Raw genomic sequence first — 17,815 nt, 5'->3', positions numbered from 1 at the left:
ATATTTAGCAAAATGATGCCTGGACTCCAAGGGTTAACCCTTATGAAAAGGGATTGCACAAAATAAGGCTGTATTCCCTAGAATTTAAAAGGTTAAGGGGTCATTTGATTGCAGTTTTCAAGACATCAAGGAAATTTATAGGGTAGATAGAGAGAAACTATTTCCACTGGTTGGGGTGTCTAGGACTACGGGAGATAACCAAAAAATTGGAGCTAGGCCTTTCAGGAGTGAAGTTAGGAAACACTTTTTCACATAAAGCGTGATAGAAGTTTGGAACTCTCATCTGCAAACGCCAGTTGATTCTGGATCAATTGTTAATTTTAAATCTCAGATTGATAAATTTTTGTTAGTCAAAAGTATTCAGTGATATGGGCAAAGGCAGGTATATGGAGTTAGGTCACATATCAGTCATGATCACAATGAATGGCGGAACAAGCTCGAGAGTCTAATTGTGTTCCTATGTTCTCATTAAGTAAATAATTTATGTAAAATAATTTCCCTTGCTATTTCTCAGTCTTGGAACTGGATTTTCTGCCCCCGCATGGGCTGGGATCGGAGGTGGGCAGGGCTGAAAATTAGCCCTACTGACTGGTGTAGCTGTACCATCCCACCTTTGGGCCATTTTTGTGGAGGCGGGATTGAGGGCTGGCAGGACTACCTGTCCACATGATCAGACTCATTAAGAGCCTTATTGAGTCCAATTAAAGGACACAAACTAGGATTTTCCAGTCGGCCTCCAGGTTCCTGTTTTATGTTTGTTTGGTACGCTGCCACCTTAATTAGTCTAGTTTAGAGAGATACTTCAGTCTGGGGTAGTTAGAACATTTTTATATATAATATTAGAACTATATGCATCTTCACACTAGTCTGTGTGATGCCACCACAGCATCTAGCTTCAAGTCTCTCACGTGAGATCTCATACATCATCATGGTAGGAGGTATTCTTTACATGCTGTCAAGATTAACCCTTTCAGACCCTTATACTACATCTCCCTCCAAGTCTTTATCCAAATATATATTTACATACATTCACTTTTTATTTACATACTACCCCATCTCCCCCAAGAGTCTGATGTCGTAGATTCAACCTGTCAGGCGGCTTCACAACTCTCCTTGATCTTGTTGTCATCTGATGTGGAAGATTGGTCGCCTTTCGCTGAACTCTTGTTTCTTGACTTGGACGGCCTTCATTGAGTTTTGTCGAATCCTGAGCTTTCTGAGTTTCAGGTTCAACATCTGATTCATCTAAATCTATGATGATTGACTTCTTTGATATAAAGGAAGAAGATTCCTTCTGTTCCTTCATATAGTACTTCTGAAGTTCTTAGCAATTAGATTGCTGTTGATTCTCCTCTTTCTGGAGAATTACATCTTCTTTGTTTTGGTCTCGTATCCATATCTTTTGCCCTATATGATGATGTGTTGTGAAGATTTCTTGTAACACTTGAATGATTGCTTCAGTTGTTGTGTACATACGTTTAACCTCAATCCATCTTGAAAAGTAATCTACTACAATTGGATAAAATTCTCCATCAAAGATGAATAGATCCATCACCAAACATTCCCATGGTCTGGTTGGGAATTGGTTCGAAATAAGAGGTTCTTTCTGATCCTGTTTTTGAATTGCTCATACATGGCAATTTGAAATCATTTCTTCAACATCCTTTGATATTCTTGGCCACCACACAGATGCTTGAGCCTGTGCTCTGCTTTTAGTTATACCCATATGACCCTGGTGCATTTTCTCCAAGATCTCGACCCGAAGTGACTCCGGAAACACCAATCTCTCATCATATACCAGACAACCATCCACTATGTTAAAGTGTCTTCCATGTTTGAAGAAGATTTTCATCCTCTTACCACTAGGACTCTGTTGTGGCCAACCTTGCTTGCAATATTGATGGACATAGATGCATTCCTCATCTTGCCTCTGCACCTGACAAATTTGTTAGAGTTTATTTGAACTTGCCAGCCATTGTGATGCAGTGACCTGCGTGCATGACTCAATTTCATTAATTAAGTTAACATCCTGGTGAGTAGGATGGTCGACTGTCGCTCTGGACAATGCATCTGCTGTTGTTTGTTGCTTGCTCTTTATGTATACCATATCGTCTGTGAACCTCATGAGCCTCAACCAGAATCTCTGGATCCGTGGAGGCATCTTAGTGAGTTCCTTTTCAACAGTAAGGAAACGAGGGGTTTGTGATCTGTCTCTATGACAACCTTTAAGCGTATAATATAGTTGAAAACTTCTCACAAGCCCAGATGACTGCGAGAGCTTCTTTCTCTATCATCGCATATCTCGACTCAGTGTCGGAAAATGCTCATGTCGCATAATAAACAGGTCTTCAACTTCCATCTGGCTGTTTTTGGAAAAGGACTACCCCCATCTCTGTAGACGAGGCATCAGCCGCAATTGTTGTTGGAAGTGAAGCATTATAATGAGCTAAAGCAACTGTCAAAATCAGCATCTCCTTGATCCTTTGAAATGCTTGTTGTTGATGCACCATGCATGAGCGTTCCTTAACAGTTGTCGGAAAGGCTCAGTAACTTGTGCTCAATTAGATAGGAATTTTGCCAATGGATTGACCATGCCAAAAAGCCGTTGAAGATTATGGATCGAAGTAGGAAGTAGAAATCTGCTAATGGCTCTTGTCCATTGTGGGTCTGCCATTATGCCGCTACTACTGACAATGTGTCTTAAAAAACGAATGGATGTTTTTGAAAACTCACACTTCTCATTGAATGCTAGGCCTTCATCCTGCAGATGATTTAAAATCACTCTAACCCTTAAGTTACGTTCTCCAATGGACTCTCCATGAACTAAGATGTCGTCCATGTGGCATATTACACCTTCAAGACCCTGTAGAATATTTAACATAGTTTTTTGGAATATTTCTGGTGCTGACGTGATACCGAATGGTAGATGGTTAAAATAAAGGGAGTAATGAAGGTTGTCAATAACCTTGACTTTTTATTGAATGGAACTTTCCAAAAGCCACTATTTGCGTCAGGCTTTGTGAACACGGAACTTTTGGATAACTTTGTCAAGCTTTCGTCAACTGAAGACATCGGATGGATTTCTTGTGCTACAGTCTTATTAAGTTGAGCTAAGTCTACACAAATGAGAAGATCACCGTTAGGTTTGGGAACTGGAACCATTCCCAAACACTACACTGTAGGTTCAGTAACAGGAAAAATGACTCCCATCCCATCTAATTGATGTTGGATTTGCTTGGGTGGGTGTGGAATCTTCCTAGGCATGAAAAGACATACTGGTTTAGCATCTTTCCACAATGTAATACTATATTCGGTCTTCAGTCTGCTTAGACCAGTAAACAATTTTGGGAATTCCTCTTGGAAGTGACTCCTGATTCTTCTTGTTTAACTTTATTTATTTTATTTAGAGATACAGCACTGAAACAGGCCCTTTGGCCCACCAAGTCTGTGCCGGCCATCAACCACCCACTTATACTAATCCTACGCTAATTCCATATTCCTACCACTACCCCACCTGTCCCTACATTTCCCTACCACCTACCTATACCAGGGGCAATTTATAATGGCCAATTTACCTATCAACCTGCAAGTATTTGGCATGTGGGAGGAAACCAGAGCACCTGGCGAAAACCCACGCAGACACAGGGGGAACTTGCAAACTCCACACAGGCAGTACCCAGAATTGAACCCGGGTCGCGACAGCTGTGAGGCTGCAGTGCTAACCACTGTGCCACTGTGCCGCCACTTCTTCTACTTTCCTTATAAGATGAAGGTCAATACAAGCTCTTCTACTTAATTGGGTGGCACAGTGGCGCAGTGGTTAGCACCGCAGCCTCACAGCTCCAGCGACCCGGGTTCAATTCTGGGTACTGCCTGTGTGGAGTTTGCAAGTTCTCCCTGTGTCTGCGTGGGTTTCCTCCTGGTGCTCCAGTTTCCTCCCACATGCCAAAGACTTGCAGATTGATAGGTTAATTGGCCATTATAAATTGCCCCTAGTATAGGTAGGTGGTAGGGAAATATAGGGACAGGTGGGGATGTGGTAGGGATATGGGATTAATGTAGGATTAGTATAAATGGGTGGTTGATGGACGGCACAGACTCGGTGGGCCGAAGGGCCTGTTTCAGTGCTGTATCTCTAAAACTAAATAAAAAAACTAAAACTTAAAAGTGAGAATTCTTGATTCTTGATGAAACATACAATGTTTCTAATATTTGCTTTCCCTTGTACTGGAGTGTTGTCTGTAGCTTCCCCTTTACTTTGAGTTCAACCCCTCCTGGGCCATGTAAATGGGTTTCTTTTAGTTTGCAGAAAATGTGTTGATAACCAAGGCTCTTGTTTGATAAGACTGTTACACTCGCTCTGGTGTCGAGTTTAAAACTAGTGATCTGCAGACCAAAATGCCTGACTAGAAACAATGATCTCGTCAAGAAAGTGTTTTGGTTGCTCTTCTGAGGAAGATTGTTTAACTTCATTAACCACGCTATTCTTGAATGATTTTTCTTTTGCACCTGTGGGAATAAATATTTTTGATGGGCTTATTTTTATCGAAATGCCCTATTTTCTTACAGTGGAAGCATTGTTTGCAGGACACTGTTTGCATCTGTGGATACTTTTGGCGCCACAATGCTGGCAGGGCTTCATGGTTTCGTTCAATCCCCCCACCCACACCCACCCCCCTGCCACCCCACTCCACTTTACCTTTTTTCTGGTGCCTCTTTCATAGTACCCTGGTTAAGGAACTATATGGTTGCTGGGGGTTTCCTGAACCGAAGTCTTTCTTCACCTCTCAGGATTGATCTGTTCTTCTTCTGGACCTTTGTTTGTCTCACCAGCTGAATAGCTTTGTCCAGGGAGAGATCCTCTTTAGACTGGAATAAATCTGATAGGGACTCATCAGAAATGCCTACTACAATGTGGCCTCGTATCAATTCAGCTTTAAGGTCTCCATATTCACATCCCTCTGTAAGCCTGTACAGGTCATTGATGAAAGCATCAACTGTTTCGCCCAGTTACTGGGCCCTTCTGTTGAACCTTACTCTTTCTAAAATCTTATTGCTCTGCTAGTTGAGATAAGAATCAAAAGCTTTTAAAACCTCTTCGAATTTGGCAGATGTCTCACTAATAACTTGTCTTGCAATAACATCATCTGCTATAGCCCCAGTAGAATATAATAAAGTGTTAAGACTGGCTTCAGACTGGCTGTTAAATTTGGAAGCTTATTCTGTATTTGAGAAACCTTTTTCACCAGAGTGACCAATTTTGGGTTTGATTTTGTCCTTGCATGTGTCCAAATTCCTCTGGAATTTAGAATTTAGAACTAATTGCTTCAATTAGTTTTATTTCACTTTTGTGTTCTTCCCTCCAGTATCAGAAGTTTTCTGCACTTTTTCAGCTCCGCGCTGATTCCCACTATGGCCGTTTCAACCTTCAAAATGTCACCGCTAGACTTAAGGATTATTTCCCTCCTTATATAAAAGTCTGTTTTATAATGTTACTACTATACTCCTTAAGCTCTCTTCTCATACAAATCAAGTATTTGCAACCTTGTTGCTTGCTTTTTATTCACTCCAGGGGCCACGTGTAATGGTGCCGACCTCCAATCAGCCCTCGCTATGGACTTTCCCGGTGCTGCCTGCGGATTGTTCACCCTCTTTTAGGATTGCTCACCAGATCTTCGAACTTTGCTTGGTTCTTCGACTCAAAGCCTGTGCTCGCTGAACGGGATTTCTACTGCCAATTCCCCAAATCTCCGTGGCTGCAACTTTTCTGCAGACTCTTTTCAGGTCCTGCAATTTTGGCTCTTTTTTTCAGGTCAGCCCTCTCTAAATTCTTTCAAATTCTTCTGCTGGGTGTAGCTTGGTAAGAACCCCCATTGGTCTCGATCTCACTGCTGATCACCATATTGTATGTTTGTTTGGTACGCTGCTACCTTAATTAGTCTAGCTTAGTCTGGGGTAGTTAGAATATTGATATTTATTATATTACAACTATGTACATCTTCACACTAGTCTGTGTGACTCCTCCAAAGTCACGCTGCATCTAGCTTCAAGTCTCTCTCACATGTGATCTCCTACATCATCATGGTAGGAGGCATTCTTTACACGCTCTCAAGATTAACCTTTTCAGACCCTTATATTACTGTTCCCATATGAGTAGGGCCGGTTTAGGTGCCTGGAGGTGAGCCCCCAGTGGCAATCCGGGGTCCAGTGCCCTAGGCAGGCTGAAAGGCCCTTCCTGCCTGCCTGAGGCTGCCCTGTAGCGGGGACCCCCCCACTTCCCCCTCTTGGTGGTGGCCTGGCTGCTAATTGATATTTTACTTAATGAGTTGGAGTTGGACAGTTGGAGAGAGGACGCCTCCATTTTGAAGTGCACACTCTTTTACTTATCTTCCATAGTGCAGAAGGTGTTCGTTTTGGCAGGCATCAAGATCGGCGCAGGCTTGGAGGGCTGAATGGCCTGTTCCTGTGCTGTACTGTTCTTTATTCTTTGTTCATTACAGCCTGCTGCTCCTCTCAAACTCCTCTGATTGGCCCTCCAGCTTAGAGTTCCTGCCCACTATCCTTAATTGGACAGGAAACCTGTCTCCATGCAAATTAAGGGTGCTCCCCTGTGAAAATCCCAATTAGTGACTGTTTCCCCCTGAGGGCGGGTTTGGGACCCAGAAACAGTCTTGACGTCTGTTTCCTGCCCTGGAGGGAAAATCCAGCCCTTAATCATTTTTTAAATGGGTATAATGCCAATGACCAAGATATGCAGAAGAGCTGACTCATTAAATTCTGATGCAAACAGATCTCTATTTCCCACTGGTGCAAATGAGATGAAATCACTACATGCGGAAAAGATGTTATTTCATAAATGCCACAATACAGGAAAATGCTTTGCAAAACGTATTTTATTCACTCAACACAATAAAGTATGAGACTTATCATGGTACACATCAATACACTCAATTTCTAAATATCTTAGACAAAATATTTTTGTGAAAACACTGTAATGCAACAGTTCACAGTAAATTCATGACAAAAAGTGTTTATTTATATTCTTGATCTAAAAAGATGTAATCGGTTGAAAACTTGTCATGAATGAGCAATCAGAAACCATATCTAACTGCTACTAACAAGTGATTGAACAGGAAGACATTTACTATCTCAAAATAGAGGGAGGGTTGAATGCAAAAATGCTGCAGTTTGATTCTTTTAGGATGTGATCAGGCAATATAACTTATTTTCTCTCATACTTAAAGTGATCATTTAACACTATAACCTGATCTCTAATTAAAATATAAATACATATGTAGTCTTAGCTTAGAATGTTGTCTTATTAGTGAAGTCTGTGTTTTCATACTGGCAACAAAGTCTTTGTAAAAGTCTTATGTATTCAATTGATGACCCTGAGTTGATTTTCCAGTGTGAAATCAGATTAGCTACCGAGTGAACAATCCTATTTGACCACCTTCCAAGCTCCCAACAACATAGATGTCAATGTCCAGCCAATTCAGTTCATTCCACATGACATGAAGAATTTGCTGAATACATTAAACACAGCAAAGTTATGTGCACCAAAGCTAGCAGTAACTCTATCTAAGTTCTTCCAGTACAACTATTACACAAACATCTACCTGACAAAGTGGATGATTATCCAGGGATCCTATCCATAAGTAATAGGATAAATCTAACTTGGCCAATTACTGTCCTATCAGCCTCCTTCCAATCATCAATAAAGTAATGGAAGGCACATTCAATTGTGGCATCCAGTGACACCTATTAGCCATTAACCTGTTTACTGATTCTCAGTTTGGGTTAAAGGCACTATATAAATGCAAGTTGTTGTTGATGTTGAACAAGCACATTATATCAGTTACTCTCCAGCCCCATGGCACAATTTAACAAAGATTAAAAACTGTGGCCAAACCCTCTGCTATTCTCTGACTTATTTCATCAGCTTTTGGTATGTGCCATCAATGGTTGGTCACTCATTCACCTTGTGCTCCACATTTTTTTCAGGACCAAATCCTTTTACTACAGTTAGCACTTTCAATTTTTCACATCCTCCTTTAGTACACGTATGTTTTCACTTTCACCATTAATTGTAAAAGCCTAGGCAAATTATTTATTTGTTATTTCCACCATCTCCTCATCTTCCACAATTAGACTCGCTCCTTTATTCTTGACTAGACCTAGCCTCTCTTTAGTGGTTTGTTTTATATGCTTATAAAATCCTGTACTACTTTCTTTTATAGTATTTGCTGCTCTTTTTCAGATTCTCTTTAGCCCTTTTAATCTCTATTTCCTCTACTTCGTACATTTTCTATATTCTCATGATTATCTTTAGTATTGTTAACCCCATCTTTATCATTTACCTCCCTTTAAAATTAAAGTTTAATTTTAACTGCTCCAAAATTCCATGGGGTTTTTACTAGAACTTCCATCTGCTTGTGGCAAAGCTGGGGTGGGGCCTCCCTAAGATGGGGTTTCTATGAAAAGGACCCAGAGTATCAGTGGTGGCCAGTGTGCTGAGAATTATGAGGTGTACCAGCCACTACAAGGATGCATGTGGGTCCGACCAATATTACTGCCATTATCTGTGATGATTGCCTCTCTCCAAGAACATACTGATTCCACAATTCCCATAAATTCTTGATTGTCCTGTCAATCATACTTATTTGCAAAACTTGAATTGTTAATGAAACTGCCATTAATTCCAAAGACAGAAAACTATTATGTTTTTTAGCCTTAAAGGTCCAACAACCTATTTTATATGATATAATTTTGTTGTCCTGAAAAAAACAATGCACCCTCTGACTTGCCATGGGCAGTGCCAAAGAAGTCGTGCAAATAAATATATGCATGATTTGCTTATTATTTTTAGTCTCATGGCGATCCAGGATTTTGAGATCCACTTCAGTAGCATAGACACAGGGATGGCCCATGTGGATCCTAGATAATCTGCACTGATTTCAATGGAAACTAACACTTTGATTTAGCTGCTATTAGACTCTTAGCAATTGGTAGAACAATCAGCCATTCTAATACATGTCTTGATCCAACACACAGGACAAGAATTGGCCTCCTTTCTGCTTCTAGCTGCTGATTTCAAACTTAAGCCAAGCATCATTTTAGCTGGGGCTCAAACCTGGCTGGTGTTGATTCTTTGATCTGGACTTAGCTGCTTGCATCAACAAACAGGAGCAGGAATTTTGCCAAGCCCTCCCTATCTCAGTTGCAGCAAACTGGAAGTGAACACACGAGATAGCTCATTCAAGAGAGGGATGAACATGACATGTATACCAAGATTACTTCCAGTCCTGTGCAAGGTGAAATATTTCCTATCAAGTAGAGCATGTTGTAAATCTTTCTTCCTATTTTAACATTGAAAGCATTTTCCTCCAGAATAATAGTTGTCTTTAAAATGAATCCCACATGTATCAAGGCCCCTTTAACTTTGAATATAACGTGGGTGTCTTAAAAAATGTTGATGTAAAATACCATTTTGAATATTGCATCAATCGCTTCCTTCTACCTTCCTAACTGTATTAATTAATATACAAAGATTGACAAAATATATTTTTGGAAAGAATTTAAATGAAATGTTTTAATTTGTTACTTTCATGTTGATTCTCATTTCTCTATTTTTCTTCAATCCTACCTTCTATTTGCACTATCTGAACCTTTATTTTATATAATTTCTTCTGCTTACTGCTTGTTTTAACTCTTATGTTCGATCTTTTTATATTTCAAGTCAAAGCATCCTTTTGTCCTGTATTTCTCCTGACTTGCCCTCTATTCTGGATATGTGACCCATATCTCATAGATTAGTTTTAGACTACACTTTCTGCAAACTAAAACAGATATGAATTGGACTCCTGAGGGCTTGACTCTTCTTAATTATATGGCAATATTTGACTTTATGGTCACTCCAAACCAATTTGCAACTATAGAAAAGTGTCAGTCTAAATGCAGCCTAAAATTCAATGTAATTCAATGAGAGCCAAAGGATGCTTTTCCAGTCAATCTAGACTGAATAGTCACATTGGTTCTGGTCATTGAAGTGACCATGTCAAATGTTAATATCTCTTTCGGGCTGCGCTTTGCAAACATGAGGACCCCAATAAAATAAATCAGTTACCTATTTGACAGTTGTCCAAAAGTAAAAATAATGTTTTCCACCATTTAAAATTCTGTATCCAAAATATTGTAAAGTAATTTTTCAGTCTATTTATCAAGTGAGTTCATCAGTGAGACTAGTTTCATTATCAGCATCCATTATTCTCCATCTTATTGTTATAGGCAGGACAGCAGTAGATGACTATAAACTAATTTGTTCCAGGCCCATGATGGAGAGCTGAATTCTGAAAGTCAACTAATATAGGTCAAATTGACTGTGCTCTTGATCTTTGTTTTCCAAAACTCCTTAATGATCAAATAGTAATACATTGCATCCAGGCAACAGTTTATGGTTGCCAAGCACTGAGAAATCTGGAGAAAGGCTCTCAGAGGTGTTAAGTAATCACTTGCTATATAGCAGTTTTTTGCTAAAAAGTACAGCAGCATGGCGACATGATATGGTGTAAAGCAGAGGAGGAAGGTTACCAGATTTGAAGAGATCACATTCATAGACGTCCTCATGTTTGTATCTTCTCTTCCTTCATCCACTCTTTGCAATGTTCTGATTATCTGAATACTACAGAAAATCACTGTAACTGCAGCAATTAAAAATATGGTTTCCATGCTCAGGGGAATTATGCCCCTTTTCCAAAATTCAGAAAAATTTGCGAAGCACGTTTGGTTTTCCGGACCACTGTCAGATTGGATGTAATTTGGAATGCTTGCAGACCAGACACAAACCCAGATCACAGTGCAGGCAATGATGGCTTTCTTTGGAGATCTGAGGGTTTGTGCCAGAAAAGGATGTTTGATAGCGACATATCGATCCAGCGATATCAGCATTATTAGCAAGATAGTCCCATACGTGTTCACAAAGTACAGGGATTCCACAAACTCACAGAACCTTGGTCCCAGATGCCAGTTTCCACCCACCCGGTAGGCATAGATCTTGAAAGGCAGGGAGAAAAGCAGGAATATGTCAGAAAAAATTAGGTTTGTCATGTAGATTGTAGATTCCATCCAATTCTTTAATCGAAAGCAGAGTATCCAGAGTGCAACTGAATTAATGATCAGTCCCAGGATGAATGTTGGTATGTGCACTCCATACTGAAGTGCCTTCATGAATTCAAAGTCCGTTGTGTTGTTCAAATTGCACATATTTACTGAAAGTCGAAGCAGGAAGCTGGCTGTACGTATCGGTAGACGGTATGTGACTTAGTTTACCAACTTCTATTTTGTAATTGCTATAATTTTCTAGCTTTCTCACAATTTCAGGTATGTAAACTGAAAACACTGCATTTTAAGTAATAACGATTGATAGTTACCACATTCTGCAGTCACGCAATCTTGGGCCGCTGGCTCTGAAGACGGTCTATTTATTGCATCCACCACATCCTGTGTCACCTACTTGTCAGAATCATCATCATATATCCCACATTAATAGGTTTTGACATGATCAGACACTGAGACTGCATCTAATGATGAGTGGGCAAATGTAGGAAAATTACTTTTTCAAAAAACGCCTGCTTGTTACTTTCCTCTGGTGAGGTGACACTTAATTTCAAAAGCATATAAAAATAGTTAAAACGGCATTTTAAATTACTCCCATGATGCCTTGGCGTGGGCAAATGGAACACGGACTGGGGTTGTGTCACAGATTGGGGAAGTCACAGGTACTATCTTTATCAGTGCTAGACTAACTGATCTCAGCCTGGAGTGTCACAGTTGACTACAATATCCCAGCCAGATTTTCCACCTTGATTGTTATCCGCCAGTGACCCCTGCTGGAAAATATATATGTGCACATGTTAGGACAGAGGAGGATTAGGGTGGGCCTAGTCTTTAGCCTGGAGGTGAGGTGAGGTGAGTTCTATGCGGGGGTCAGGTGGGGTAGGAGAGCTGTTGTGAGGTTGGGAAACTTGGAAGAATGGGTTTCCCAAATGTTCTGCCAAATTCAACTGCAGGACTGCTCAATATTTTATCCTGTAGGATTCTTTTTTTTATTCATTCAGGGATGTGGGCATTGCTGGCTATGCCAGCATTTATTGCCCATCCCTAATTGACCTTGAGAAGGTGGTGGTAAGCTGCCTTCTTGAACCGCTGCAGTCCATTTGGGGTAGGTATACCCACAGTGCTGTTAGGAACGGAGTTCCAGGATTTTGACCCAGCAACAGTGAAGGACCGGCGATATAGTTCCAAGTCAGGATGGTGTGTGACTTGGAGGGGAACTTGCAGGTGGTGATGTTCCCATGCATTTTCTGCCCTTGTCCTTCTAGTTGGTAGAGGTCGCGGGTTTGGAAGGTGCTGTCTAAGGAGACTTGGTTCATTGCTGCAGTGCATCTTGTAGATGGTACACACTGCTGCCACTGTGCGTCAGTGGTGGAGGGAGTGAATGTTTGTAGATGGGGTGCCAATCAAGCGGGCTGCTTTGTCCTGGATGGTGTCGAGCTTCTTGAGTGTTGTTGGAGCTGCACCCATCCAGGCAAGTGGAGAGTATTCCATCACACTCCTGACTTGTGCCTTTAGATGATGGACAGGCTTTGGGGAGTCAGGAGGTGAGTTACTCGCCTCAGGATTCCTAGCCTCTGACCTACTCTTGTAGCCACAGTATTTATATGGCAACTCCAGTTCAGTTTCTGGTCAATGATAGCCCCTAGGATGTTGATAGTGGGGGATTCAGCGATGGTAATGCCGTTGAATGTCAAGAGTAGATGGTTAGATTCTCTCTTGTTGGAGAGGGTCATTGCCTGGCACTTGTGTGGTGTGAATGTTACTTGCCACTTATCAGCCCAAGCCTGGATATTGTCCTCCAACAATCACAACCATCTTCCTTTGTGCTAGGTATGACTCCAGCCAGTGGAGGGTTTCCCCTGATTCCCATTGACCTCAGTTTTGCTAGGGCTCCTTGATGCCATACTCGGTCAAATGCTGCCTTGATGTCACGGGCAGTCACTCTCACCTCATCTCTTGGGTTCAGCTCTTTTGAACCAAGGCTGTAATGAGGTCAGGAGCTGAGTGGCCCTGGCGGAACCCAAACTGAGCGTCACTGAGCAGGTTATTGAGAAGCAAGTGCTGCTTGATGGCACTGTTGATAACACCTTCCATCACTTTACTGATGATTGAGAGTAGGCTGATGGGGTGGTAATTGTCCTGCTTTTTGTATACAGGACATACCTGGGCAATTTTCTACATTGCAGGGTAGATGCCAGTGTTGTAGCTGTACTGGAACAGCTTGGCTAGGGACACGGCAAGTTCTGGAGCACAGGTCTTCAGTACTATTGCCGGAATATTGTTAGGGCCCATAGCTTTTGCCGTATCCAGTGCCTTCATTTGTTTCTTGATATCACGCGGAGTGAATCGAATTGGCTGAAGTCTGGCATCTGTGATGCTGGGGACTTCAGGAGGAGGCCGAGATGGATCATCAACTCGGCACTTCTGGCTGAAGATTGTTGCAAATGCTTCAGCCTTATCTTTCGCACTGATTTGCTGGGCTACCCCATCATTGAGGATGGGGATATTTATGGAGCCACCTCCTCCAGTTAGTTGTTTAATTGTCCACCACCATTCACGGCTGGATGTGGCAGGACTGCAGAGCGTAGATCTGATCCGTTGGTTATGGGATTGCTTAGCTCTGTCTATCGCATGCTGCTTACGCAGTTTGGCACGCAGATAGTTCTGTGTTGTAGCTTCACCAGGTTGACACCTCATTTTGAGGTATGCCTGGTGCTGCTCCTGGCATGCTCTCCTGCACTCTTCATTGAACCAGGGTTGGTCTCCTGGCTTGATGGTAATGGCAGAGTGGGGGATATGCCGGGCCATGAGGTTACAGATTGTGTTTGAGTACAATTCTGTTGCTGCTGATGGCCCACAGCGCCTCATGGATGCCCAGTTTTGTATTGATAGATCTGTTCGACATCTATCCCATTTAGCACGGTGGTAGTGCCACACAACACGATGGAGGGTATCCTCAATGTGAAGGCGGGACTTCGTCTCCACAAGGACTGTGCGGTGGTCACCCCTACCTATACAGTCATGGACAGAAGCATCTGCGGCAGGCAGATTGGTGAGGACAAGGTCAAGTATGTTTTTCCCTCGTGTTGGTTCCCTCACCACCTGCTGCAGACCCAGTCTAGCAGCTATATCCTTTAGGACTCAGCCAGCTCGGTCAGTACTGGTGCTACCGAGCCACTGTTGGTGATGGACATTGAAGACCCCCACCCAGAGTAGATTTTGTGCTCTTGCCACCCTCAGTGCTTCCTCCAAGTGGTGTTCAACATGGAGGAGTACTGACTCATCAGCTAAGGGACGGTGGTAGGTGGTAATCAGTAGGAGGTTACCTTGCCCATGTTTGACCTGATGCCATGAGACTTCATGGGGTCCGGAGTCAATGTTGAGGACTCCCAGGGCAACTCCCTCCCTACTGTATATCACTGCGCCACCACCTCTGCTGGGTCTGTCCTGCCAGTGGGACAGGACATACCCGGGGATGGTGATGGCAGTGTCTGGGACATTGTCTGCAAGGTATGATTCCGTGAGTATGACTATGTCAGGCTGTTGCTTGACTAGTCTGTGGGACAGCTCTCCCAACTTTGGCACAAGTCCCCAGATGTTAGTAAGGAGGACTTTGCAGGGTCGACAGGGCTGGGTTTGCCGTTGTCGTTTCCGGTGCCTAGGTTAATGCCGGGTGGTCCGTCCGGTTTCATTCCTTTTTATTGACTTCATGGCGGTTAGGTACAACTGAGTGGCTTGCTAGGCCATTTCAGAGGGCATGTAAGAGTTAACAACATTGCTGTGGGTCTGGAGTCACATGTAGGCCAGACCAGGTAAGGACAGCAGATTTCCTTCCCTAAAGGACATTAGTGAACCAGATGGGTTTTTACAACAATCGACAATGCTTTCATGGCCATCATTAGACTAGTTTTTTTAATTCCAGATTTATTGATTAAATTCAAATTCTACCTTCTGCTGTGGTGGGATTCGAACCCATGTCCCCAGAGAAATACCCTGGGTCTCTCGTTTACTAGTCCAGTGATAATACCACTACGCCACTGCCTACCCATTCGGGCCCACAAGCAACCCGATTGATGGGCTGGAAGCCTTTTGGGCTTGATGCCTGCTTCATAGGGCCAAAAACTAAGCGAGCATGTAGGTGTATTGGGGGAGGAAGATACATCGTGCTTAGGGTGAGGGGTGGGCTCCGGATTGCAGGAGGGTGGGGGATGGCAACCCATGGTGGTCTAGGGGAATCATGATCATCGGGGAAGAGTTGGATGGTGGTTCAGAGATCCCAGTCGTGGTTTGGGGGGTGGGTCTATTGATGGTTGGGATGGTTCTTTTGGTAGTTTGGGGGGTCCAGTGGTGGTTGAGGCTGGGATGGGAGCAGATGTTTTGCAATTTAACCTCTAACATAACCCCAACCCAACTAATTTTGGGAGTTAAGATTCAGCCCTTGCTTTAAATTTTCAGATCTGCATCATTTCAATGTCTACATTAATTCATTTTAAGATCTATTTACGATATTGGGTATCAGCCTTGGTTCCTCAGTAGCACACTTGCATCTTAGAAGGTTGTCAATTTAAGTCCTACTTACCTGAGACTGACACTTCAATGCAGCATTGAGGACCACAGCATTTTGGAGGTCCCATCTTTCCGCTGAGATGTTCAACCGAGGCCCAATCTGCCTTCTCGGGTGGGCGTAAAAGATTCCACGGCACCACTTGTATTTTGAAGAAGAGCAAGCCAGTTCTCCCCAGTAACGATAAACAAAAGAACAACAATTACAAATTAACCTGAAATCAAGCTAAATCCATTGACTGGATATAACCTATATCTCAAGTAATTCCATTACATTTAGCATTAAATTACTATTAACAAATAAATAAAAACTTGAAATGGCAGTGCAGGTTGTGGTCGTACTGTAATATGTGAATGTTTGTGGACAGGGACCACTGTCCTGGATTGACACATCTGCAGGAAATGTCCATACCTTACATAGAAACATAGAAAAGAGGAGCAGTAGTAGGCCATTTGGCCCTTTGAGCCTGCTCCACGATTCATTATGATCATGGCTGATCATCCAACTCAGTAACCTGTTCCCGCTTTCACCCCATACCCTTTGATCCCTTTAGACCCAAGAGCTATATCTAACACCTTCTTGAAAACGTACAATGTTTTGGCCTCAACTGCTTTCTATGGTAACGAATTCCACAGGCTCACCACTCTCTGGGTGAAGAAATTTCTCCTCATCTCAGTCCTGAAAGGTTTACCCCGTATCCTTAGACTATGACCCCTGGTTCTGGACTCCCCCACCATTGGGAACATCCTTCCTGCATCTACCCTGTCAAGTCTTGTTGGAATGTTATAGTTTTCTATGAGATCCCCCCTCACTCTTCTGAACTCCAGTGAATATAATCCTAACCGACTCAATCTCTCCTCATATGTCAGACCCGCCATCCCAGGAATCAGTCTGATAAACCTTTGCTGCACTCCCTCTACAGCAAGAACATCCTTCCTCAGATAAGGGGACCAAAACTGCACACAATATTCCAGGTATGGCCTCACCAAGGCCCTGTATAATTGCAGCAAAGACATCCCTGCTCCTGTACTCGAATCCTCTCGTTATGAAGGCCAACATACCATTTGCCTTTTTTACCATCTGTTGCACCTGCATGCTTACCTTCAGTTACTGGTGTACGAGAACACCCAGGTCTCACTGCATATTCCCCTCTCTCAGTTTATAGCCGTTCAGATAACAATCTGCCTTTCTGTTTTTGCTACCAAAGTGGATAACCTCACACTTATCCACATTATACTGCATCTGCCATGAATTTGCCCACTCACTCAACTTGTCCAAATCACCCTGAAACCTCTCTGCATCCTCCTCACAACTCACCCTCCCACCCAGTTTTGTATCATCTGCAAATTTGAAGATATTACATTTAGTTCCCTCACCTAAATCATTAATATATATTGTGAACAGCTGGGGTCCTAGCACCGATCCCTGCGGTATCCTACTAGTCACTGCCTGCCATTCGGAAAAAGACACATTTAATCCCTACTCTTTGTTTCCTGTCTGCCAACCAATTTTCTATCCATCGCAATACACTACCTCCAATCCCATGTGTTTTAATTTTACATGCTAATGTCTTATGTGGGACTTTGTTGAAAGCCTTCTGAAAGTCCAAATAAACCACATCCACTGGCTCCCCCTCATCAACTCTACTAGTTACATCCTTGAAGAATTCTAGTAGATTTGTCAACCCTGATTTTCCTTTCGTAAATCCATGCTGATTCTGCCTGATTCTGCCACTGTTCTTGAAGTGCTCTGCTATAAGATCTTTAATAATGGACTCTCGAATTTTCCACACTACTGACGTCAGGCTGACTGGTCTATAATTCCCTGCTTTCTCTCTACCTGCCTTTTTAAATAGCGGGGTTACATTAGCTACCCTCCGATCTGTAGGAACTGTTCCAGAGTCTATAGAATCTTGGAAGATGACCACCAATGCATCCACTATTTCTAGGGCCACTTCCTTTAGTACCCTGGGGATTTATCGGCCTTCAATCCCATCAATTTTCCCAACACCATTTCTCTACTAATACTGATTTCCTTCTGTTCCTCTCACGAAGCCCTGTGTTCCCCAACATTTCTGGTATGATCTTTGTGTCCTCCTTTGTGAAGACGGAACCAAAGTATGCATTTAGTTGGTCA

At 42.5% G+C, this 17,815-nt stretch overlaps 1 protein-coding gene and 1 long non-coding RNA gene across 4 annotated transcripts in view; one reads left to right on the top strand and one right to left on the bottom strand.

Moving 5' to 3' along the window:
- Nucleotides 1-7,800: 7,800 nt before the first annotated feature.
- On the bottom strand, nucleotides 7,801-15,848 carry LOC137375237 (G-protein coupled receptor 55-like). 2 transcript variants are annotated; one of them, XM_068042087.1, is made up of 2 exons: nucleotides 15,695-15,848; nucleotides 7,801-11,579 (listed from the first exon to the last, which is right to left on the bottom strand). In XM_068042087.1, the coding sequence occupies exon 2, from the start codon at nucleotides 11,260-11,262 to the stop codon at nucleotides 10,357-10,359; it is 906 nt and encodes a 301-aa protein (XP_067898188.1). In that variant the 5' UTR covers nucleotides 11,263-11,579; nucleotides 15,695-15,848; the 3' UTR covers nucleotides 7,801-10,356. The 2 variants fall into 2 exon arrangements, with proteins under 2 accessions (XP_067898188.1, XP_067898189.1); XM_068042088.1 differs by having other exon boundaries at nucleotides 7,801-11,508.
- Nucleotides 11,247-17,815, top strand: part of LOC137375238 (uncharacterized) — a 68,119-nt gene continuing 61,550 nt past the window's right edge. For both annotated transcript variants that reach the window (XR_010975958.1, XR_010975957.1), the window contains exon 1: nucleotides 11,247-11,310. This is a non-coding gene — a long non-coding RNA (uncharacterized lncRNA). The remainder of the gene's footprint in view (nucleotides 11,311-17,815) is intronic.

The sequence above is a fragment of the Heterodontus francisci genome, chromosome 11, assembly GCF_036365525.1.
Source record: "Heterodontus francisci isolate sHetFra1 chromosome 11, sHetFra1.hap1, whole genome shotgun sequence".
Taxonomy (NCBI): domain Eukaryota; kingdom Metazoa; phylum Chordata; class Chondrichthyes; order Heterodontiformes; family Heterodontidae; genus Heterodontus; species Heterodontus francisci.
The sequence above is the reverse complement of the archived record's forward strand: the minus strand, read 5'-3'. Positions and strand labels throughout refer to the sequence as shown.

What these genes read in the sequence shown, in the direction of transcription:
- LOC137375237 (XM_068042087.1), bottom strand. Translation starts at nt 11,262, where the DNA reads ATGTGCAATTTGAACAACACAACGGACTTTGAATTCATGAAGGCACTT.